This window comes from Cotesia glomerata, linkage group LG5, assembly GCF_020080835.1.
Source record: "Cotesia glomerata isolate CgM1 linkage group LG5, MPM_Cglom_v2.3, whole genome shotgun sequence".
Lineage (NCBI taxonomy): Eukaryota > Metazoa > Arthropoda > Insecta > Hymenoptera > Braconidae > Cotesia > Cotesia glomerata.
This window is the reverse complement of record NC_058162.1, coordinates 9,599,810-9,625,313: the sequence shown is the minus strand read 5'-3', so window position 1 is coordinate 9,625,313 and position 25,504 is coordinate 9,599,810. Positions and strand designations below refer to the sequence as shown.

General features: G+C 31.4%; 1 protein-coding gene and 1 pseudogene across 1 annotated transcript; both read right to left on the bottom strand.

Moving 5' to 3' along the window:
* Nucleotides 1–2,319: 2,319 nt before the first annotated feature.
* LOC123265139 lies at nucleotides 2,320–3,269 on the bottom strand (annotated as a pseudogene).
* Nucleotides 3,270–5,519: 2,250 nt separating this feature from the next.
* On the bottom strand, nucleotides 5,520–7,319 carry LOC123265393. The gene is made up of 2 exons (XM_044729117.1): nucleotides 6,493–7,319; nucleotides 5,520–6,435 (listed from the first exon to the last, which is right to left on the bottom strand). The coding sequence occupies exons 1-2, from the start codon at nucleotides 7,317–7,319 to the stop codon at nucleotides 5,520–5,522; spliced, it is 1,743 nt and encodes a 580-aa protein (XP_044585052.1).
* Nucleotides 7,320–25,504: the final 18,185 nt, after the last annotated feature.

Genomic DNA, 25,504 nt, shown 5'->3' with positions numbered 1-25,504 from the left:
AATAATTTTTAATGCTTCACTCATAGCAAATATTGAACCTTCATTTCCCCATACGCGTTCACGAGCTATCATTCGTAAAAAATCATAAAGTTTAGGGTGATCCATATCAATACCGTACTCATCTTTAACCGAAAAACTTCCTCGGTTAATTAATGATTCATAATTATTTCTATTACGATAAACAAAATTTACAATAAAAATTTTAATTTCACTGTACCTTTCTTGATCATGAAATATCAATTCCGCAAAAGTTCGGAATAAACAATTGACATCAGTAGCTACATTGGTTAAAGTAAATGTAGTGTGTAGGATCTGATTTATATGAGCACTAATATTAGATATATTTTCTGTTTTTAACTCATATTTACAGTAATTTGGATCATAAGCATAATTTCGATTTACTGGTTCTGTTATATTTTTTTTTACTGTTTCATAAATTTCAGAAGAAATTTGAGTAATAAAGTCTTTTTCTTGATTCAAAATTAATTCAATTTCATTTAAAAATGCACTTTTCTCTACTTTGACTAAAATGTTTCGAAGTTATGATGTTTTTGTTTTTTGTGAGTTAATTGTTTGTACTCTATCACAAATATTTGTTTCAACTCCTTTTTTAGTAGATTTCATAGAAATCTAACTATTGCATTGGTCCTCATGACGGAACTTTTGAAAAATTTTGCTATATTTCGACTCAGCTCGTCAAGCGAATTCAGAAAATGCATATGGTTCAAAAGTTTATATATGTATGTATATATATATATATATATATATATATATATATATATATATATATATATATATATATATATATATATACAGATAAATACCAAAGTCAAGTTCGAAAATGAGCTTAATCGGTCAAGTAATTTAGAAATACGAGGATTTCAAAATTTTAGAAATCATAAAAATTCATATTTCTTCACTTTCTTACTCGAATAACTTTTGAATGGGATAACTTATTTAAATTCTGTAAAATGCATCTAAAAGCTCTTTAAATAAGCTTTAATTTAAGTACCATATCATATGTGTAGTCGTAAAATTTTTCAGAAATGCCAGGATTTAGAAATTTTTAAAATTATAAAAATTCATATTTTTTCACTTTTTAACCCGAATAACTTCGGAATAGGATAACTTATTGAATCTCTGTAAATTGCATTTGAAAGCTCTTTAAATAAGCTTCAATTTGAGTACCAAATCATATATGTTTTCTCAAAATTATGTCCTATCCTGATATGCCAATTATGAAATTTTTAGGCCTACTGGGGACCCACCACGTAAAAAAATGGGAACGCATTAAACTACATGGTACCTCATGGGTGATGCGGAAATCTGTGAAATGACAGATTTTTTTTTTTTTTGTATATCCTAGTAGTTTTTTTTTTATTGTTATGAAATCTACTTCCATTTCGGCTACCGAATGGCCTTTTTTTTTTATTTTTACTCTGATATGAATTGGTTTTAGTGAAGAAAAATAACAACAACAATCAATTAAAAAATTACAAGTCAATAACTGGGTCTTTTACCTTATATACACTGATAGAAGAATTTATTAACTATTAATAATTTAATTCATTTGAAGACAATTATTTAATTTATTAAATTTTAATAAATATTTTTTAACATTCAATAAATATTTGTTTGGGAGGAAAGTACATTTATTAATAGTTAATAAGTATTTATTAATAGTTAACAAATATTTATTAACAGTTAATAAATATTTTTTTGAGTAAATTTGTTTCGCTTGCAATGTCATATGATATGAAGGTTGCTTATAAACAAAAATCATCTTTATAAATTATTTGCATTAATTATACTACATTATATTAACGTTTATTATAAAATATAAAATTCTATCACAACTCATAATTATCTTTTATATTTTTAAATATTGAAAACGTTATTTTATTTAGTGAATTGAATTATCATCTTGTATTTCAGCTATAGAATTATAAAAAGTGTCAAAAGAAAATTGCTGTTTTTGCTTTTTATTTTAAATAAATATTTGTTAACAGTTAACAAATATTTATTAACCATTAATAAATATTTATTAACTGTTAATAAATATTCGTTAACTGTTTAACAAATATTTAATAACATTTATTTATTATTATTATTATTATTTATTTCAGCCTTGAGGGCTCAGAAATAGGACTGAGTACATATAACCTTACATAAACTTAATTCTATTAAATTATATTTACTTATTTTACTTATTTCAATTATTTTAACTTAAAATACAATGTGTAGAATTATTTCTGTTACTTCTCTATATAATTATATATTTTCATGATACATTTTTGCACTTTAACGGTTCTGTCTATCTTATTTTATATTTTATATTTTATAAATTTTTGGTATTTACACTGCCTATCTTTATTTTATCACACATAATTAAAACAATGCAAAGTTGCTTCTTTTTTTTGTTATCCTTCCACTTTCTCCTTGGCTTTCTTCCGTATGCCGCGTTTTTTCTTCTCTATTTCTTTCAACCAGGTAGCTGCTTCCCTTTTTCCTTCACTACTTAATATTTCTTCAATTGAAAGCGCTGTTCTCTGTACCTCTTCGCATTCCTCCCACCAGTGCACTATTAAATCTTGTCCCTTGCTGCAAAGCCAGCATTTCTTCTCTTTATCACTTTTCCAAGTTTTGTTGGCTTCCTCTAAAGTTCCACATCTTGCTTTTGCTATTATGGCATAATTTTCTTCATATCCTCTTTCTAAGTATGACGGCAATTCACCTGTATATATTTCCTTGTATCTTTGATTGTACTTTAGTTTTTCTATTTTATTCCATTGCAGCTGCCTTTGTACATCCATTCCTCGTGTTTTTATCTCAATACCAACAGATCCTCTTGCATTTCTAATTGCTTCCACTTCTTCTTGACTGAGTCCGCACTCGTTTAGGAGTTTCATCCTACATTTTAAACTCTTTTTACACCCTTTTCCTTTGATTCTTTCTATTAGACATTCTTTCACAATTCCCCCTTTCTTCATGACCTTGCTCTCATAGTCCGCTGCTAGCTTTGCAAATCTCAACCTGAGTTTTTCACGTTTAGTCTCTTCAAATAGTATACAATCTGGTGTACATCTTTCTAACCCCAGTGTCCATTTTAGATATTTCTTCTGTACCCTTTCCATTTCTTTTACTTCTTTCCACCCCCACAGTTCTGCCCCGTACGCCATTACACTCACCACTAGGCTATCAAACATTTTTATTCTCCTTCTGTAGTCTTTTTTGAAAATCCTTTCTCCTATACTCTAAGTGTGTTTCATTACCGTGACTTTTTTTTTGACTCTTTCCTGAATGTGTGCCTTGTTTTTGCCGCTGCATTTAAAAAGATACCCCAAGTACGTGAATTCATTCACTTCCTCTAACGGTCTACCCTTCCAAAACCAGTTTGTTTTCCTTTTCTTACCACCTCCATTTCTGAATACCTTCACTTTAGATTTATTTTCATTTAAAACCAACTTCTTCTTGTCCAAGTATCTTTCGAGCCTTTTAATCATTTCTTTTAGTTCTCCTTCGCTTGTTGCGAGCATTACCACGTCATCTGCGTATTCTAGACACCAAATTTTTTCTTTTCCTATTACCACTCCACCTGTTTGTTCTTTGCTCAACTCTCTCCCCAAATCCGCCATTAAAATCGTGAACAGTGTGGAACTCAACGGACAACCTTGCCTCACTCCTTCTTTAGTCCAGAACTCTTCTGAAAGACTGTTTCCCACTTTTATCTTGCTTTTTGTCTCCTCATACAGCTTTTTTACTCTTTCGGTCAGCCCTTGTCTACTCTACTCTTTTCCATAGCTTCCCACAATACTTTCCTGTCAACACTATCAAAAACCGCTTTTAGGTCCACAAAAAAGTGAAGAATTTTCCCTTCTCCTTTGCAAGCTCTTTTTCCGCTGCATGCTTCAGAATATAGATGCTGTCTATCGTTCCTCGCCCTTTCCTAAATCCTGATTGTGTCTCCGGGAGTATTCCTTTTTCTTCTATATCACTTCCAATCTCTCATTGAGTACCATCGCGTATATCTTGTACGCTGTATTTAAGAGAGCAATACCCCTGTAATTTTCTACATTTTCTTTGTCTCCTTTATTTTTATAGAGTGGTAAAATTAATCCTGCTTTCCATTCCTCTGGCATCCCTTCACCTTTCCACACTCTTTTTAATAAATTACATATCTCTTGCTCTGTACTGCCTTGTACATATAACCACGCTTCATTCGGTATACCGTCCTCTCCTGCAGCTTTTCCTTTTTTAGTAGATTTCATAGAAATCTAACTATTGCATTGGTCCTCATGACGGAACTTTTGAAAAATTTTGCTATATTTCGACTCAGCTCGTCAAGCGGATTCAGAAAATGCATATGGTTCAAAAGTTTATATATGTATGTATTTATATATATATATATATATATATATATATATATATATATATATATATAAATATAGCTATATATATATATATACGATATAATCGGCATTGTCTCTTCTCTAACTCTCGTAATTCTATACGGATCTCAATAAACCGTAACATACTTATTCTTAGGACGATTTCCGAGGTTAAGTTCTAAGATGAGCCAAATCTGTCGATTAGTTTAGAAGTGAGAGCAATTCAAAAATTTTCAAAAATCGCAAAAAATTTTCACTTTACCTTATTTCCGTGCAATAACAATGGAACGCGACATCCTATCGGATTTCTGTAAATTGCATTTGAAAGCTTATTTAATAAGCTTCAATTTGTGTACTTATTTATTTCTCCAAATTAAATAGTTTAGGAATAATAGCAATTCAAACATTTTCAAAAATCGCAAAAATTTTCACTTTTACCGTATTTTGGTGCAATTACAATTGAACGCGATATCTTATCAAAATTCTATAAATGGTATCTGAAAGCTTATTAAATAAGCTTTAATTTGTGTACCTCATTATCAGTCTAGGCCAAAAATCAGCTACTTTCTCAGACAGATATAATGAAATTTTACTTTTGCATTCGTTTTGACGTCATTGTTGTTTAATCAGACAGAAATTTATTTTTTTTTTTTTTTCGTATGCAATCCTAGTAGTATTTTTATTATTCATCATGAAATCTACTTCCATTTCGGCTGCCGAATGGCCTTTTTTTTTAATTTTCTAATCTGTTTCCTGATTTCTTCATCTGTTAAATTCTCTTCCTTCTCCTCATTTTTTTCTTCCTCTCTATTCCAATCCCCAGTTGCTTTTTTTTTGTTCTCCCTTCAGTAGTTTCCTAAAATGCTCACACCATTTCCCCATCTCGATGTCCTTGCTTACTTCGGATCTAGGTTTCCTATATTTATTTATGTACTCCCATACTTTCTTTTCGGTGCTTGCTTTTTTTATTTCTTCCATTTCTTTCTCTTGTATCTTTATTTCTTTTTCTTTGCATATACTTTTAAATGCTTTTCTCTCTTTTAGATAATTTTCCTTCTCTGCTTGTCCATTTCTCCATTTTGTTAGTTCTCTTTTGACTAGCCTTTTCTTCATTTTGCACTCCTTGTCCCATCATTTTTTCTGTTGAATTTTTGCTATAGTTCCTTTCCATTCCTTTTTGTACATGCTACCGCATACCGCTTCTTTCATCTCTTTCCAGTTAATGTTGGTATCTGTTTCTGTACTGAAAACTTTATTTATTGTTTCGAGTTGGAACTTCATTTTACTTTCGTCATCCCAGATAGTTTTTTCCCCCATTTCTATAACCTCTTTACTGCCTTTACGTGTTAATTTATTCTTTAGCTTGCACACCACAGGCATGTGGTCTGACTTCATCCTGTCTACCACTTTAAATTCTTTCACTTGTTCCATATATTCTGTGCCTACCATTATATAATCAATTACAGATTGTTCTGTTTCTGCTACATAGGTAAAGCTTCCCTCCTTGTCCCCATCGACATTCCCATTGAGCACACACCAGCCTTCTTCTTCTTTAGCCTCTATCAGTAGTATACCTTCATTGTCGCATTTTTTATCCTTTGATCTTCTCATGTTCTTTTCCTCTTCCACTCCGAAGTACCAGCTACCTTTGTTTCCTGTTCTCGCGTTAAAATTTTCTCCGATCATGATTTTTTCTTGTCCTGTTTCTTCACTTATATTTTTCATCGTCTGTTTCACTTTACTTTGATTATATACTGTCCATATTACCCACTTCTCATTACCTACGTTAACTATATTTTTCACAGCACTTTCAATTTCTATTTCATTTTCTTCTACTGTGATGTCCTTTCTGATTCCAGTTATTATTCCTTCACTTGCTCTTCCTCTTTTCTTCTCTCGCTTTGCAACTTTGCATTTCCATTTATATTCTTTTGGCAGTTTTTTTTCTAACTTTTCCCACCCCTTACTTTCTACCCATGTTTCAGTTAATCCTATCACATCATATTGCCTCAAAAATTCCCAGAAGTCAGCATTTTTTTTCCTAATCCTGCAACATTCAAAAATACTACGCTGAACTCCTCATTTGCTACTTCTAGGACCCTACTTTCTATAAATCCTGCTGTTTTGTCTCGCTATTTTTGCTTTTTGGCTGTTCTTCCATTGTACTTCTCTTTCTTCGCTTGTGAGGTCATTTTCAATATAGATGTCAGTACCCACCAGCGAGTTTTTCTTTTTCATGATCTTCTCTTTCGTTTCCCAGTTGTTTAGTTTAACTATAACCACCTTTTTGCTTTTTCCTTGTATCCGTGTGTCTTTTGATTCTATTTTTACGCCGAATTTTTCTTCTGTCATCTTCTCTGCTGCTTTCTGAAGATCGCCGTCCGCCTCGTTAAATCCCTTAATCACCACGTTATTTTTTCTCTCGTACCTTAATTGTTTCATTTTCATTTGCTCCATTTTCTCTATCTCAGCCTGTATTATTGCTTGCTGCTGCAGAATCCTCTCTTTTTCTTTTGCCCACATCCTATTTTCATCTTTCTTTCCAGTCATGTGCCGCAATTCACCTTCTTCCATCTTCTGAATTTTATCCTCCAATAGATCGATTCGCTCCCAGAGTATATTTTTCTCTTCTTCCCACTTTTTATCTCTCTCAGCAATGTTTTCCTTCAGCGTATCTATTTCTTTTTTGAGTTCTCTCTTAATTTCTTCTTTATTTTCTTCCATTTTTCCATATATCGCTTTTAGCTCCGTCATAATCATGTCAAACGACTTTTCAATGCTTACAGCGTCCTCCTTGTTACCTTTCGTGTCTCCACTTCTCGTGCTGATGCCGTATTTTTCAAACTTTGTTTTTTGACTATTTCCCGCCGCTGTCACCTTTGTATGTCCCGCCGGCCGCCCAAGGGGTTTCGTGTCCTCTACTTTACCCATGGTTACTTTTTACTTTGACTGCTAAACACGCCCCAGTTATTATTTGACGTCAACAAAACCTAACCTTCTTCTACGTATTCTTTTTCACTACACAGAACTGATCCCTGTTTTACTAGGCCCACTTTTCTATTATTACAATAGATTCATCTTATTTTTCTACGTAAAATAAACCTAACTGATCTTAATTAAGTCTTCGCTTTTATTGAAAATTTTACTTTTATATGCGACACAAATTTTCACACAACCGCTCACAGACACTCCCTCTACTCAACTTAATAACATTTAATAAATCGTATTTAATAAATAATTTATTAACTTTTAATAAATATTTATTAAAACCTATGATGTTAAGAAATCATTTATTAACAGTTAATAAAGCTTATTAAATAAAAACAAATCCTTTTATCAGTGTAGTTTTGGTGGGAACACAATAGTTTAATTGCTTAACAGGCCAGAAATTATAGCGGGAGCCGCTAGTACCATTGCGTCGTCAGCAATGTAGTATGGGTCTCAGGACCATACTGTCTTGCCAAGCCTGCCATGCATACATGTAAAAAATACAATAGCACCATTACTATACTTCATAGTAAATAACGCCATACTTATGGAACTCATTACAATACTGAATTGCAATATTACACATACTATTTTAGTATCGGTTTGGAGACCATACTAACATTGTGTTAAACGCCATCCATTTCTCTCCGTGTAGCATGCAAAAATTACGTCGATCGCCGTCAAGCCGGTCAAAATTGGTCAATTCGTTCAAGAGATATCATGAACGAAAGAAAACCGAAAAAAGTGTTTTTTTGAAACTACTCCAAATTTCCTAGTTTTATCAATTCAAACGAAGATTCTTCATGAAACTGAAAAAATTGCGTCAAATGCTGCCAACCGCGTGAAAATCGGTTGATTCATTCAAAAGTTAGTGCGGTTTGAAAATTAAAAAAATATTACTCTATGAAACTTCTATCAGACTTTTGAGCTCGAAAAGCTCAAAAGCATAGAAAAGCTATCTTTTTAAACTCGAAGAGCTTAAAATGACACATAAATTATAACAGTGAGCTCGGAGAGCTCAAAAATATCATTAGTGCAATTTTAAGCACCTAGGTATGGAATTAGCGGGAAGTTGCACGGATGGCCTTCAGGGTCTACCGTTTTTCTAATTTTTTTTTTTTATTTTTACGAATATTATTATTATTAGCCTAGAAATTTGGAATATCGAAATATTCATTTAAAAGAGGCAAATATTTTTATCATAAGAAAAAAAATTTTTAATGGAATTTTTACTCTTTTATTACTGTACATATTTCATACAATAACATATTTTTGTATAAAACAGTATGGGATCAAATCATTTATGCTAAAAAAGACTTTTATGAAAACAAAAATTTTATTTATTTAATACAATATATAATGTACATTGTTTTTCCTTATCAACGCAGTAGAATTATATACAATAACCACGGACACAGTATTAACACAGTTAACATAGGAAGATTTATTTCTTTATTAGCCTTAAAAAATCGACACAAGTTTTTCAAGATTTCACTCGAGTAATTTATCAACAACCCAATGATCTATATCGCTATTATTATTAATTCACTAATTTATGTAATGATCACTATTTTATCACCGAAATTGTAAACAAATCCACTCGTAAGTTTCAGACTTGATTATGCGTGGTGGCGCTGGAGGCGTCATGGATCGTGATAATCACGATCCGTTTCGTCGTAGTAAGGAAACGTTTCTTTATAATCGCAATACGTTTTGACATATTCACATACCATGGCAAGTTAATATAAGAATCCGAAGTATTGAGTACATCAGGTTATAGTATAGTATTGTGAAAATGACAATACTATTTTAAGCTAATCACAATACTACGTTCACGATCCACTGGATTGCTACAATAGCAATACTTTTTTCTCCGTTCATGGTAAGCTCTTAAATGATTCAAATAATGCGATAATGGATAATATTGTTATCTCCATGTATAAACGCGTTTCGTAAAACCGGATAACTATTTTCTTTCATCAATAATTTTTTTAATGACACGCTAAATTTCTATCGCTTTGAAAATAAACGCTTTTATCACAATCACAATAATTTTGTGATAAATCAATGTTGTGATAATCAATAACTTTTTTTATAAATATTTATAATTGGATCAAAAACAGAAATTTATTCATCCCTCTCCAAAAAACTTTAGCTTAAAAGTAGCTTAGTACCTCAAAAAAATCTGACAACATAAATCGATAGAATAAAGAATTTAGCATAAGACATGACAAAAAATAAAAATAAATTATACCGGGCTTAAGAAAAGATCTCGAAAAAAATTTTCGAATAATTTATCAGATATTTCAATAGCAGCAACCCTAGTTAATATTTTTTCAGAGGAATAATTTTTCTATATATTATACCTGAAAATATGTAATATAATAAGTAAGGGTAAATTTCAATGGGAGACTTTGAAGAGCTCGAGGCTAAAAATAAAATATCTAGACTATACAAGACGTGGAAAAATTTTAATTGGAAAAATGAAAAATAATAAAATCAATATAAATATTTTATTAAAATTTTTTTTCGCCACTTTTGTTAATCAATTTGCGATTTTCAAATTCTATTATTGGTTTGTTTTTTATCTATTTCTACTCGGTGTGACATTTCAATTATTGGTTCTATTTCACTAAAAGATGCTTCTTCTCTTTAAAGCTCTTCAGATCAATCAGATAGAATAATCCTTACAAGGAAAAAAACTATATATGTGAAAATTACAGAAATGGTTTGGTAAAATTAATAAAGTCATATTATCAAATAAAAACTGCTAAATTTACTGGTATAAATATGTAAAAATTGCATTAATAAACAATGTCGTATTAAAATCGAAAATGTTAAATTTATAAGTATGGCCAATTTCTAGATCAGAACATACATAGAATAGCTATATTAAAAAAATTAGGCCATCCCAAGTAAAAATAATTATAATTAATTATATATGAATCACATAAAATTTTATAAAACTCTACAAAATTATATACACGGAAAGAAAAATATGGGAACTATTCCCTTGGCGCGTAACAGAGAGATCTGGGTTCGATTCCCAGTCTGGGCTGTCTGATTATTTTTTCAATTACGAAAAAATCCCCACTGAGTAGGTCCCCCCCTTTCCCCTATCCGTTCTTTCCCAACTCCCTTAAAATTTGCTTTGATATGGCCATATCAAAGCAAATTTTAAGGGAGTTAACAGAAGAAAGAGGACCGACAGTGGGATTTCCTTTCGTAATTGAAACAATAATCAGACAGCCCAAACTGGGAATCGAACCCAGATCTCTCGGTTACGCGCCAAGGGCTCTACCAGTTAAGCTATCCGAGACAAGTACTGACTACTTTATTCAGTCACGTATATAAGACCCACCGAGCAAACAACGCCACCGTCCATCTTACGGTAAAGAGCCATATTAAAGCAAATTTTAAGGGAGTTGGGAAAGAACGGATAGGGGAAAGGGGAGGACCTACTCAGTGGGGATTTTTTCGTAATTGAAAAAATAATCAGACAGCCCAGACTGGGAATGGTTTCTATAATTATAGGAATGATTCCTATACAATTATAGGAACCATTCCTATAATATTATGGGAAATATTCTCATAATGATATAGTAATGGCTCGACCGATTTCATCGCGGTTGGCACCATTCGAAAGGGCTTGACTAAACTTAGATTTTGAATACAATTTGGACCGATTCGGATCAGTAGATTTTGAGAAATCTAAAAAAAACTACAAAAAAAAGTTTTTTGAAATGTGGTTTTTTTGGAATTACTTTTAAATGGCTTTACCGATCAATTTCAAAATCTAATCAGCTTTTAAGATCAAAAAACCACGTCGATCACGTCAAGCCCGGTCAAAATCGGTTGATTCATTCGTGAGTTATCGTTGTCGAAAAAAAACCGAAAAAAGTGTTTTTTCGGAATTACTTCGAAATTCCTGGCTCGATCGATTTAAACCTCAAGATTCTTCATGGGGATTCAAAAACTGCATCGAATGCTGCCAACCGCGTGAAAATCGGTTCATTCATTCAAAAGTTATTGACGTTTGAAAATTAAAAAAATTGTGTTTTATTAAACTGCTATTAGAGTTTTGAACTCGAAGAGCTCAAAATAACACAAAAATCATATTTTTGAGCTCGAAGAGCTCAAAAACGTAATATGTAACTTTGAGCGCTTAAGTACAAAATGAGCGGGAAGTTGCAAGGATGGCCTTTAGAGTCAACCGTCATCCTAATTTTTTTTAATTAATTTTATTTAGAGTCGGTTTTAACTGCTGTGGTCATATCGCCGACTTTAACTGTTGGGAGTGGTACGATGGGGTCTTTTTGGGTTTTGGGAATCTTAACCTACGTGGCAAGGGCCGAATCTCAACCAAGCTGGTTTCTAAGACCAGCTTGGGATTCAAACCCACGCTTGGCCGGTGAGTTAGTTCGAGTGCTCTATAGGCCGTGAGCTTTTGACCACTAGGCTAATGTCGCTGGTTATATTTAAAATTACGTTTTGTTGTTTACCGATGAAAATCCATGTAAATAATATTTCTTTGCACAGACTGACAGTTAAATTTAAACTGTAAAGACTTGCCGGTTAACAAACAATTTAATACTAAATTTTTAACTTCCCGCTAAGAAAATCGAAGATTTTCAAAAATCGGGAAGTTATTGGTTTTACCCCGTTTTTCGAAAATCGAGTTTTCATCAGATCTCGAAGTTTTGAGGTCCTAGGAAGCTTTCCTGAATGTTTTCGCGATGATGTCCATGTGTCTGTATGTGTGTGTGTGTGTGTGTGTGTGTGTGTGTGTGTGTGTGTGTGTGTGTGTGTGTGTGTGTGTGTGTGTGTGTGTGTGTGTGTGTGTGTGTGTAACCCTTTTATAACTTTTGAACGGCTTGACCGATTTCATCGCGGTTGGCACCATTCGAAAGGGCTTGACTAAACTTAGATTTTGAATACAATTTGGACTGATTCGGATCAGTAGATTTTGAGAAATCTTAAAAAAAACTACAAAAAAAAATTTTTTGAAATGTGGTTTTTTTGGAATTACTTTTAAATGGCTTTACCGATCAATTTCAAAATCTAATAAGCTCTTAAGATCAAAAAACCACGTTGATCACTGCAAGCCCGGTCAAAATCGGTTGATTCGTTCGTGAGTTATCGTTGTCGAAAGAAAACCGAAAAAGTGTTTTTTCGAAATTACTTCGAAATTCCTGGCTCGATTGATTCAAACTTGAAGATTCTTCATGAGGCTTTAAAAACTGCGTCAAATGCCGCCAACCGCGTAAAAATCGGTTCATTCATTTAAAAGTTATTGCCGTTTGAAAATTCAAAAAATTGTGATTTATTAAACTGCTATTGGAGTTTTAAGCTCGAAGAGCTCAAAATGACACAAAAATCATATTTATGAGCTCGAAGAGCTCAAAAACGTAATGTGTAATTCCAATTTTGAGCGCTTAAGTACAAAATGAGCGGGAAGTTGCAGGGATGGCCTTTAGGGTCAACCGTCGTCCTAATTTTTTTCAGTCAATTTGTTTCAGAAAAGTAATTCTTATCCATAAATATTTCACGGACATGATATTCGAGACAAAGTTACATTTCATAATAACTCACAGTATATTTGAAAATTTATTTTTGATTCACTTTCTCACTTTCAGCGGTAGCTTCGTCCCACAGTGTCCTACTATTATTAAAATATGTCACAAGATTCCAGCTGGCGCAGCGTGTATTATATCGAGAATAAAGCATCTGGAATTAATATAGCTATGCATTTGAAAAAAAAAAGAAAAAAAAAATATATATATATATATATATATGTATATATATATATGTATATATATATATATATGTATATATATATATGTATATATATATATATATATATATATATAGTCTTTTTTGTTTTTTAAAATCGAGATTTAAAAAAAACAGCAGGTCTATTTCGCTTGACAGAAACTCACCGTGATTTACGATCAAGATTCAAAAGAAAAATTACTTGCTATAGTTTTATTTATTTTACAATTTTTCTTCGGGTTTAATTATGAAAAATTTTTTTATATGTCACATTTATTTACAGAGAAGCATTGAATAGAGATAGAAATAGAACAAAAAAAAATAAGCGGGAGGAAATACTAAGATACAAAACAATGAAATAACTTTTGCTAATATTTTTTGCATTAATCAAATAATTTTATTCTTTTATTTTTATGACTTTCCATCAGACATTTCAGTAAAGTCAAAAGAGTCCAAACGGTTAAAATTTATAATTTGAAGCCTTTACTATGAAGAAAAAAAACGGTGTAAGTTCAGACGGTGTAGGTATTTAAATTTTCGTTGTTAAAGGGGTGTTGAGATACTTTTCCATGTTTAGAAATGCTTTTTTATACTTTTACTTACTAAATTTTGAGGATTTTAGTAAATTTAAGATTTAGATTTAAGTCAAAAAAAAAGCAGAGTGAATTTTTTGTTGAATAATAATAGAAAAATAGTTGTTATTCACTCAAAAATGATAAAATATGTATGTAGAGATTTTTAGTATTAAAATTAATATATGTAAGCAACGCTATTCTTATTGCCAAGGCTGAAGGCTGTCGAGTATCGTGAGGCCCGAGATCTGTGACGTAAGGTCTTACTCCCAGCCCGTGATAAGATTCCCCGTACTGAAAAAAAATATATGCCGCATATACGGGGGCAAAAAAAAAGTATGTGGCGTATATATTTTATATGTGCGACGTATATGTATTTTTGTCAGCATATATGCGCATATATATTTTTTCAGTGTGGGTCGCCCCCACTTAACGAGGGTATTGAGAGGATTACGAGAGAGATTGTTAGGGGCATTCCGACGCCACCCTTCATGAGGACCTCATGCGATGGGTCCTAGTACAACGTCACCCAGTCATTGTCATCCCTTAATTATATTGGCTTTTATTAGTTGTCTCATTCCGTAGTCATTGTCGGGTTATTACTTATAGATGTATAAATAAATATGAGTGGTATATAAAATATAAACCTCGAGTCTTACATATAACCTTTATCAATTACTATTAAAATTTGGATATTTTTAGAAATTTGAGAATTTTAATTTTTTTCCAGAATTTTAATGTTTTTAAAAATTTTAATGTTTTTCAAAATTTTAATTTCTACATCGTTTTTTGGAAATGTTTGAATCGAGCCGATGAATGTTTATTTAGAATTATCCTATCGAAATTATATTTCTTTAACGTACAATTAACTAAAAACGAATATCCACACTGATTTAAATTTAATGTATGAGATAAACTTTCTTCTGATAATTACCGAACAAAGTGCAATTAAAAGTTTCATGAGTTTTAGGTAGATTTCATATAAATCTATTTATTGTATTGGTATATATATATATATATATAAGGTGTCCCAAAAGTAACGGACGCCATTGTAGCATCTGATAAACAAAATAATTCTGAGACGAAAAGTCCTTAGCCATTTTTTAATCAGACGCATAAATAATTAGGGTGGGTCAAAAAAGTCGATTATTTTTTTTTTAACTAATATTGAAAAGTTGGTTCTCAGGCACCTCTAGAAAATGCTCACCAAATTTGAGCTCTTAATATTGATAGGAAGCTTATCCGCATCACAGTTTTATATTTTTTGTTAGTCTCTTATAAAAAAGATCATATCTCACTATTGATCAATTTTTTAATCAAATCTTTATTAGGGTGCGTCAAAATTTAATCTCTAAAAGCAACCTTTTAAAATTGGAATTTTGAGTTCCGCTTTTAGCAGAAGTTAGGTTTGGGCATTTCCTGAGATATTTTGATGTGTCAGAATTTATTTGATGCTCACATAATTGTTTAACAGGAGTTTTGTTGAGACAATTTTTCTGAAATTAAAAAATTTCAAAATTTGGCCAAACGAAACTCCTGTTAAAAAATTATTTGAATATCAAATAAATTATGACACACCAAAATATATCAGGAAATTCCACAATACAGCTTCTGTTAAAAGCGAAACTCAAAATTTCAATTTTAAAAGGTTGCTTTCGAAGATTAAATTTTGACGCACCCTAATCTTCATACATGTTTTTGTAGAAAATTGAATGATCTACAAAAAAGATTTGATATGTGTAAGCGATTACATTAACCATTTCAAAGATATCCGAGGTCAAAGTTCAAAAAATTTATCAAAAAAAAATTTTTTTTTTTTAATTTCCTACCACATTGGAAAGTAATAGTTGTCAAATGAATATGCTATATTTTTGTAGGAAATTTAACGCTCTACAAAAAAGGTCTGATATGTTAAATTGATTACTGCAACCGTTTAAAAGATATTCGTAACCGAACCCCAATGCTTTCTGATTTCAATAATTTTCTAATAACTTTTTCAAATATATCCATTAAATTCATGAATTGTAGATATTTTCGTAAAAATTTTAGCTCATATTGCTAGAATGAAAGTTTTTAACTATTTTTTACCCTATTCATAAAAGTAAGGAAGCTTTACTTTTGGACAAAGAGAATGATACGTCCGTTTTTATTACTCACAAGTAAAGGTTCCCAGGTTTCCAGCTCCGATTTTGATGCCATTGAAATATGTTATTTTTATAATCGATTAAAATAATAAAATGACTTCTTACACAACGAACATTGAATAATCGCTTAATTTTTACATTCCGGAATTTCACAGTGAATATTACCTCCATCTCCAAACGCAAAACTCACAGGATTTTGCGTTTGAATCTGAATTTATTTGGTTTTGTCTCAACGTAACTTTTGAACCAAGAATATTGAAATTTCATTGAAATTATTGAAATTTTATTATTTTAGGGTTTCTATTTTAGGGTTTTATTATTATTGGGGTTCGGTTACGAATATCTTTTAAACGGTTGCAGTAATCAATTTAACATATCAGATCTTTTTTGTAGAGCGTTAAATTTCCTACAAAAATATAGCATATTCATTTGACAACTATTATTTTCCAATGTAGTAGGAAATTAAAAAAAAAAAATTTTTTTTTAATAAATTTTTTGAACTTTGACCTCGGATATCTTTGAAATGGTTAATGTAATCGCTTACACATATCAAATCTTTTCTGTAGATCATTCAATTTCCTACAAAACATGTATAAAGATTTGATTAAAAAATTGATCAATAGTGAGATATGATCTTTTTTATAAGAAACTAACGAAAAATATAAAACTGTGATGCGGATAAGCTTCCTATCAATATTAAGAGCTCAAATTATATATATATATATATATATATATATATATATATATATATATATATATATATATATATATATATATATATATATATATATATATATATATATATATTTATATTTATATAAGAGACTTTCTACACATATATAGTCACTCATCACGATATCTCTGGAACTATAAAGCCTAAAGACTTGAAATTCAGCAGAAATATTCCTTTCGCTAAGTAGAGGTCAGCTAAGAACGGATTTAACGAATTTCTACCCATAAGGGGTGTTGTGGGGGCTTTAACAATAAAAAATTCCCGTTTTTAAACTATAGCTCATACAGGCTTTAAATTTGGTAAGAATCTTCTATACGTGATTTAGAAAAGTTCGGCGGTGGTTCGTTTCGAATTAGGCATGCCGAATTCCAAGTTTGCGCCGAACCAGGAAACCAAAGTTGGCCCACGTCCCGGAAGTAACGCAGTCGCGAGTTTGGGCCTAACTTGGCTTCCAACTTAGGCGGTGGTTTGGAAACTACACTTGCTGGTGACTATCCAAGCCTCATTCGGTCCGAATTTGGCTACCTAACTAGGCAGCAATTCAGAAACTAAATTCGCACGGAAGAATCCAAATTGAATCCTTTTTTTGTTTTTAGCTATTTTTATTATAAAGCAAAAATTAATAATAATGAATGCTTATTTTTTAATTTACTTTTAAATTTTAAATATAAATATCGACTTTAGGACAAAATTTTTAAATATTAAGTAAACAAAAAATTTTTTTTTTTTATTTAGTATTTTTTTTATATTTTCGGTCATTTTTTTCGCTTTTTAGGGTTTTTCTTACTATGAAGAAGTTTTTTTTGATTGGTCGATTTTATGGGTCAAGGGGGGAGGAGATGATGGAGTTAGATACATTAGTCACACACAACACTTAAATTTACCTCACATTCGCCTTAAGAATAATTATAATTAATAATTATTAATTATTAAAAATTTTACATGTCGAACGCGAGACTCGAACACTGTACCCGACGCATGAGAGCCCTATACCATACCGCGACGCTACGCCGATGATGAGCGACCTCTTGCCTCAAGATACTTATAAGCCCGACACTTCGGCAAACATTCGGTTACCGTTGCAACGGTCGAGTTAGGAATTCCGATATTATACCTAAGTGAGGACTTGCCACAGACTTACCTAGTCAAGTTTCATTTTGATAGACCAAGCTTCAGAATACAGGTTGCCGTTATTTCATAACAGTTTGGCAATCCATGACATACCGAACTTAGGCATTTCCACTGTTTTGCCTAAAGAAGCTCGATCGTGGTATGCCAAGTTTCGGTAAACCTTTGGTTACCGTTATTTCATAACAGTTTGGCAACCCATGAAATGCCGAACTTAGGCATTGCCATAGGTTTTCCGAAGTGAGTCCGAACTTGGTGAACCAAACTTCGGTAAGCCTTTGGTTACTGTTATTTCATAACAGTTTGGCAATCCATGATATACCGAACTTAGGCATTTCCACAGGTTTGCCTAAGTAAGCCCGAGCTTGGTGAACTAAACTTCGGTAAGCCTTTGGTTACCGTTATTTCGTACTAATTAGGCAATCTATGATATCCCGAACTTAGGTATTGCCACAGGTTTGCCTAAATGAGCCCGAGCTTGGTGAACCAAACTTCGGTAAACCTTTAGTTACCGTTATTTCGTACTAATTAGGCAATCCATTATATGCCGAACTTAGGCAGTGCCAAACTATTACGAGATTACATCGAATGTGGAATTCTTTTGGCATACCAATGTTCGGCTTGCCTAATTTAAAATAAATAAGATCCGAATTGGGCTAGCCTAAATTCGGAAAGCCAACTTCGCCCCGAACTGATTTTTCGGCATACCTCACTAAAATTATAGTCGGGTAGTTACTGTTCGGTAAACTTTTGGTTACCGTTATCTCGTATCAATTTGGCAATTCATGGCGTACCGAACTTAGGCATTGCCACAGGTTTGCCTAAATGGGCCCGAGCTTGGTGAATCGAACTTTGATAAGCCTCTTTGGTTGCCGTTATTTTATAACAGTTTGGCAATCCATAACATACCGAACTTAGGCATTTCCATAGTTTTGCCTAAAGAAGCTCGATTGTGGTATGCCAAGTTTCGGTAAACCTTTGGTTACCGTTATTTCATAAAAGTTTGGCAACCCATGAAATGCCGAACTTAGGCATTGCCATAGATTTTCCGAAGTGAGCCCGAACTTGGTGAACCAAACTTCGGTAAGCCTTTGGTTACTGTTATTTCATAACAGTTTGGCAATCCATGTTATACCGAACTTAGGTATTGCCACAGGTTTGCCTAAGTAAGCCCGAGCTTGGTGAACCAAACTTCGGTGAGCCTTTGGTTACCATTATTTCGTACTAATTAGGCAATCCATGACATGCCGAACTTAGGTATTGCCACAGGTTTGCCTAAGTGAGCCCGAGCTTGGTGAACCAAACTTCGGTAAACCTTTGGTTACCGTTAACTCGTACTAATTAGGCAATCCATGATATGCCGAACTTAGGCAATGCCAAACTATTACGAGATTACATCGAATGTGGAATTCTTTTGGCATACCAATGTTCGGCTTGCCTATTTTAAAACAAATAAGATCCGAATTGGGCTAGCCTAAGTTCGGAAAGCCAACTTCGCCCCGAACTGATTTTTCGGCATGCCTCACTAAAATTCTAGTCGGGGTACACTGTAAAAAAAAAACCGGTGTGAGTCCATGCGGTGTACGGTGTTAAAAATTCCGGTGTTAAATTCAACACCGAAATCGGTGTAGCAGTAACACCGTTCGCGGTGTAAATATTTTTTTTCTGTGTTAAATCGGTGTTATAAATTTTCCGGTGTTGATAATATTTTAATTAACACAATTTTTATAATTAAACTTTTTATGTTTATTAATTAAAAATAAGTAATCAAAAAAAAGTTAATATTTAATTTAGAAAGTTTAAAATAATAAAATATTGAATAGATAAAAATTTTTAATTAAAATAAATACACTGTAAAAAATTTCGATGTAAAAATGGACCCGGAGCATTTTACACGGCCGTGTAGCGTAAAATAATGGTGTGAAATTCTCTCGGTGTAAATTTTCGATCCGTGTTACTTTAACACCATTATTAAAGGACAATTTTGGGATATTACATAAATAATCGGAAACTCCAAAATAGTGCATTTTATTAATGATTTCATAACTTTTAAGTATTTTTTTTAAGATTTTCGGAATCCTTCTAAGATAATTTTAGAATCAATGCAAATTATTTGAAGCAATTTAGTTGAAATTTTGTCCTTAAATCTTATGTGGAACCTTTTTTGAATAATCTTAAAACATTTTTTTAACTATTTGAGAACAAATTTTGAATACTTTTGAGACATTTTTGAGACAATTTTAGAACATTTCTTGGACAGTCTTAGAGTGTTTTTACAACAAATTTGAAATATTTTTAGAAAAATTTTACGACAATTTTAAACGTTTTTTAAATGATTTTCATAGTGATAATTTATTTTTGCACAGCTGTAGATTTGTCCCGAAATTAAGGATGAAAATTTTTTTGGACAATTTTAGGACGTTTTTGGGACAATAAGAATTTACGAATTACCCATTTACGGTGAAATTCAAAGAATTTTCTTTTATAATAATAATATAATAATGCTGTTGTGTAAGCTATGGGAGACTATGTGTTACAATATGAGTTTATGTACAAATGAGATATCTAAATAAAAAAAGCAAATTTATCAAATTATTAATTTATCATGTTTAAAACATCCATTATATTGTGAGAAACATCATGGTTACGATAAAAATAATTATTATATTGTTCCTAAACATTTAATATTGTAAATATTATTTAACTTGTTGTATAACATTCATCAAATCGATTTCTGCGTAATTTTATATATTGAAAATTCTTAAATAAATGTTACTTGTCTCATTTTGATAAATATTGAATATTAATTGTGTTTTATGGATCATGTAATATTCATACTCCGATATGGTGTAAATTTATTCTACTGTTACACCGATATTACACCGGATTTTTAACACCGCAAAAGAGCACCGCTACACCGGTGTTAATACACAGGTGTTACATAGTGGTGTTAAAATGAGTCCATTTTAACACCGCTTTTTTTACAGTGTAACAATGAAACTTTTAAATTTCCAAGCTATAGTTCATAGAGGCTCCAAATTTTACATACATGTTATTTTTGCTGATCCCAGAACAGATAAATTGTTCTTATTGTGGGATCGCGGAAATGTAACAGATTAAAATGAATGTATTTTCTAAACACTTGATATGTGAAAAATAAATTTGGCTACTTTATTTTAAAAGAATTCGTAAAAAACATGTACAATTAATTTTCTATAAAAAATTGATGTCACTAAGACAATTTTAATTAACGAAAAAATTCGACGCACTTGAAGCAAGCAGATTTCAACTTTACTTATGAGACCTGCAATTACTTTAACTGAAACTTTCAATACTCATTTCAAATTTTTTTCAAATGTTATAGTGATTGCACATTGAAAGTTACAATGAATATTAGTTAGAATAATCACATTGATAAAAAGTAAATGCCAATTTAATGGAATTTAAAATCTGTAAAAACCAAAAAAATTCTCCAATTAAATTTTAAGTCTAAACTTGAAAAGAAAATACAACTCTATATAGCGCCCAGTGGAGCAGGCGGGTAACAGCTATAGTATACTGTATAATATAATTCTAACGTTGTGTCCACCGTAGCGTCTTTAATTATAAATGGATCTTAACAAAATTAAACATGTTTACTCATAAGATGATTATCTTGAACGAGTTTGAAGATGAATAAAATCTGACAATTATTATAGAAATAGTGACAATTCAAAATTTTCTAAATATCAAAAATCGTCATTTCCGTGACTATATTTATAAATAACTTTTAACTCAGACAAGATATCTCATTTTTGAAAACACCACTTTAAAACTGATGGCACGCCGTTTGATTTGACCTATAAAACTCTAACTTTTCAGAAATATTCAGCTTAAATCTATTCTATGAAATCTACCTTCCATCTCGGGTGCGGCCGAATGGCGTTTTTTCTTTTTTTTTATAGTGTAAACAAGTTTTAAGATAACGATCCTTGGAGTAAAACTTTCAACGGAATTGCAATTAGATGAAGAAGTTATTAATTGATCAATTCAAGTAATTATTCCCAGCAGACTATTATACACAGCTCAGCGATTGATTGATTCCATATAAAATTTATATTCTTAATAAAAAATATATTTTACACATTTCAAATTCTTATTAACTAATTCTAAAACATTTAGCTTTAAGAAATTTATTTTCCAATGTAATTTCACTAATTAAAAAAAAATAATAAATTAATAAATAAATTTTGTTACAATCGATCATTTTTGAGAGTAATAATTTAAGAATTTTTCATAGTTTTTTTTTGAGGAAATAAATTTTTGTCAAGTCTAATAAATCAATATTATATAATAATGTAGTAATAATTTATAAAAAAGACCTACGTAAAATACTAGATTGTCATGTGTGCTGTAGAATTAAATGATGATGCAAATAATAAAATTTATCATTCTAAAATCCATTACTCTTTTGGTATAATAGTAGCTTGAGATTATTAACAGATGTTTTTTGCATTGACTTAAAAGTGTTTCAGATAAAATAAATATACTCCCCCACGGAAAAATTATGTATCCTAGAATATATGCTGGGAATATATCCTAGTATATATTCAAGGATATATGCTGAATATAAGAAAATTCGCCGAAAAATATATCTTAGGATATATTCTAGAATATATCCTATGATATATTCTAAGATATATTCTAGTATATATCCTAGAATATATCTTAGGATATATTCTAGAATATATCCTATGATATATTCTAAGATATATATGCATGTGTTACGTCCATTGATTATGAACCACACTGTAGATCTCACGACAGACCAGACTATAGATCTCAAAAAAATTTTACGTACAGCGGGACACATACGAGCGCAAGTATATATATCCATGGATAAATCCGGGATATATACTGGAATATATACTAGCACATATGTCGTAGCATATATTTTTTGGCGAATTTTCGTATATCCCAGCATATATTTTAGAGTATATTCTAAGATATATCCCCAGTATATATTCTAGGATATATAATTTTTCCGTAGGGACTATTCATCTCGTTAGTGTAATTACTCAGTCCATTCGTATAATTTTCATTCGCATAATATGCATATGCTGAATATATGTGCGCACCAACAACAAAAGGGAGGAATATATGTGAATGAATCTTTTGTTTATGTAATTCAATGCATATAATATTCTGCAGAAATAACATTATGTAGAAATACCATTTATCGAAGCTTTTCGAAAGATGACCAATATTTATATACATTATAAAATTTTAAACAATCTGATTATTGGACGGCAAAAATATTTTCTTTCCCATTTACAGTAGAGATTATTGGCCTCAAGCGTCGAATTTTCGAATTAAATGGGCTTGTAGATGTCAGGGGTGGAAACACAAGAGACTTAGTTACTAGGCTATTGGGTGTAGTATAGAAAGGGAAAAGGAGACGCAGATTATGAGATATTAGACGCGGATTATGTTCTTGCTGCTTTTACAACGTTTTTACACATTTATTAATTACAGCTGGATGTTAAATAAAATGTTGTCTCTGATGGGCGATGAAAATACTAAATTAGATCAGGTTATTACATTATGTTTTTATGCTCTCATATTCTGTGGCTCGGCAAATGCTACATATGTGGTTTGGTATTCGTAGTAACCTTAGAGTTGGATTTACAACTATTATTATTACTACTGCTATAAATTATATTTTATGTTTGTATAATGTATGTCAGGTGCACATAAATGTACTTTTAAACTTTGTTTTCCGGATAAAATCCCAAGTTCGTAACAATTTTGTCAAGGTTTTAGTTTCATCAAATTTACTGAGTGTTTTGGAATATTAAAATACTTGTTGAATATATAGAGAAAATAAATAGTAATTCTATTTTACAAGTATTAGATGAAATTATTATTACTATTGCAATTAAGAAATTTTCTGAAATTTTTTATTGTCTTAAGCTTTTTATAAGTCGATTAATTAAACTAAAAGACAATGTCAGATAAGCTCCTTAGTAGAGTAGAAGAATAATTTTCATTTTATTACTTACCACCTCAAATTTAACTCGCTTGTAAGGAGATGATTTAGCGACCATGCGTCACCTGTTAAAGATTTTTAACACTGGTCGTTCAAAAAATTATATTAAGCCATATATTATGGACATATCAAATTTTCTGATGTGGCCCAATAAATTTCTTTTTTTACGGATCATTATTATTATTAATTATAGATAAATTAAAAAATTGATAAATTTTTTCAAAAAATTACCATTTTTCATAAAAATAAATTTACTAATACACAGCAAAAAATTTTTCGTCATTGCGTCAGAAAATTTTGTGTTAAAAATTTTTTTTTTAAATATTTAACACAGATTTTTTTTGACACAATGACACAAAACTTTTTATTGTATAAAAAAAGCTTTTGAAAAACACAAAGAATGTCTGATCTTAGCATTATTTTTTATAAGCATAAAAATAATTACCTTATAAATGAACAAAAAATACATTTCTACTCATTTTGTCCCGTCAAATTTAAAGCAGACACTAATATGACATCTCACAAAAAAAATTTTTTTTCACGTAAATTACATATCAGAGCGTGATAATAAAACGTTTGCATTATTACTATCTGACATGGCATAAAATGTCGATAATTCATATCTCTGAAAGCCCAAAACAGATAATAGATAGTTAAAAATGATAGTGCCCATCATGACACAAAAATCTAAATAATACCCCTATCCATAAAACGTTTACTTAATATCAAAATACATAAACCAAAAATATAGATAACTTAACTGATACTGATACATAATCTTCAAATGTTGGAGCTTTAAATCAAACATCATATGTTTTTTTTTTTTTGGGTAAACATAATTTTAAAATCGATAATAGGGGGACCTGGGGCACGAAAGCCCCCCGGGGGCACGACGGCCCCCCTAAAAAATTAAGTAAAAATTTTTGCCCTCCGGGCGGAAAGTGACAACTTTCGTCCCGCTGCGCTAAACTAAGTTGCCGCTTTCCGCCTTCGTCGGACAAAAAAATAGTATACACTCCACGGGATGTAAATAAGAAGCCTCAGATCACATGTTTGTTGACCTCGGCTTCGCCTCGGCCAACAATTACATGTGATCTGAGACATTTCTTACTTTACTTCCCTAGGTGTGTAATATACTATTTTTCTTACTACTTCGGTCGAAAGTACGAGGTTTCCGCTGCGATTTCACAGCAGAAAGCCTCGCTTTTGCTGTGCCGCAAATGTCGGGGGCAGGCAACAATTTTTTTTAACGCAGTTTTTTGCGTACTTTCGACCGGATAGCAAGAAAACTAGTATACACTACAAAGGCAGAAATTTTAAAGCCCTAAACTGCGCGCCATGATGCCCTCGGCTTCGCCTCGGGCACATGGCGCGCATTGCAGGAATCTCAACTTTCTGCCCTCGTAGTGTAATATACTATTTTTCAATTTCCGTCAAGTTATGACCTCTATAATGTTTTTATGACATTTTGGGCCAATATATGATATGCGGGGCATAATGGAGCACTCGAAAAAAAAATTGTCACGAAAAAAAAAGTTTTTTTTTTCGAATTTTGATAAAATAATTTAGAAACAATTTAATTGAACTAAAAAATTGAATCATTCAGAAGAGAGTGGTACACGACGACCCCTAGGGCATAACGGCTCCTCTCATAAATTAGGTAAAAAAGTTTTTTTTTCCATTTCCCGTCAAGTTATGACCAGTTTGATGTTTTTATGATATTTTGGGCCAATATGTGATATTGTGGATAT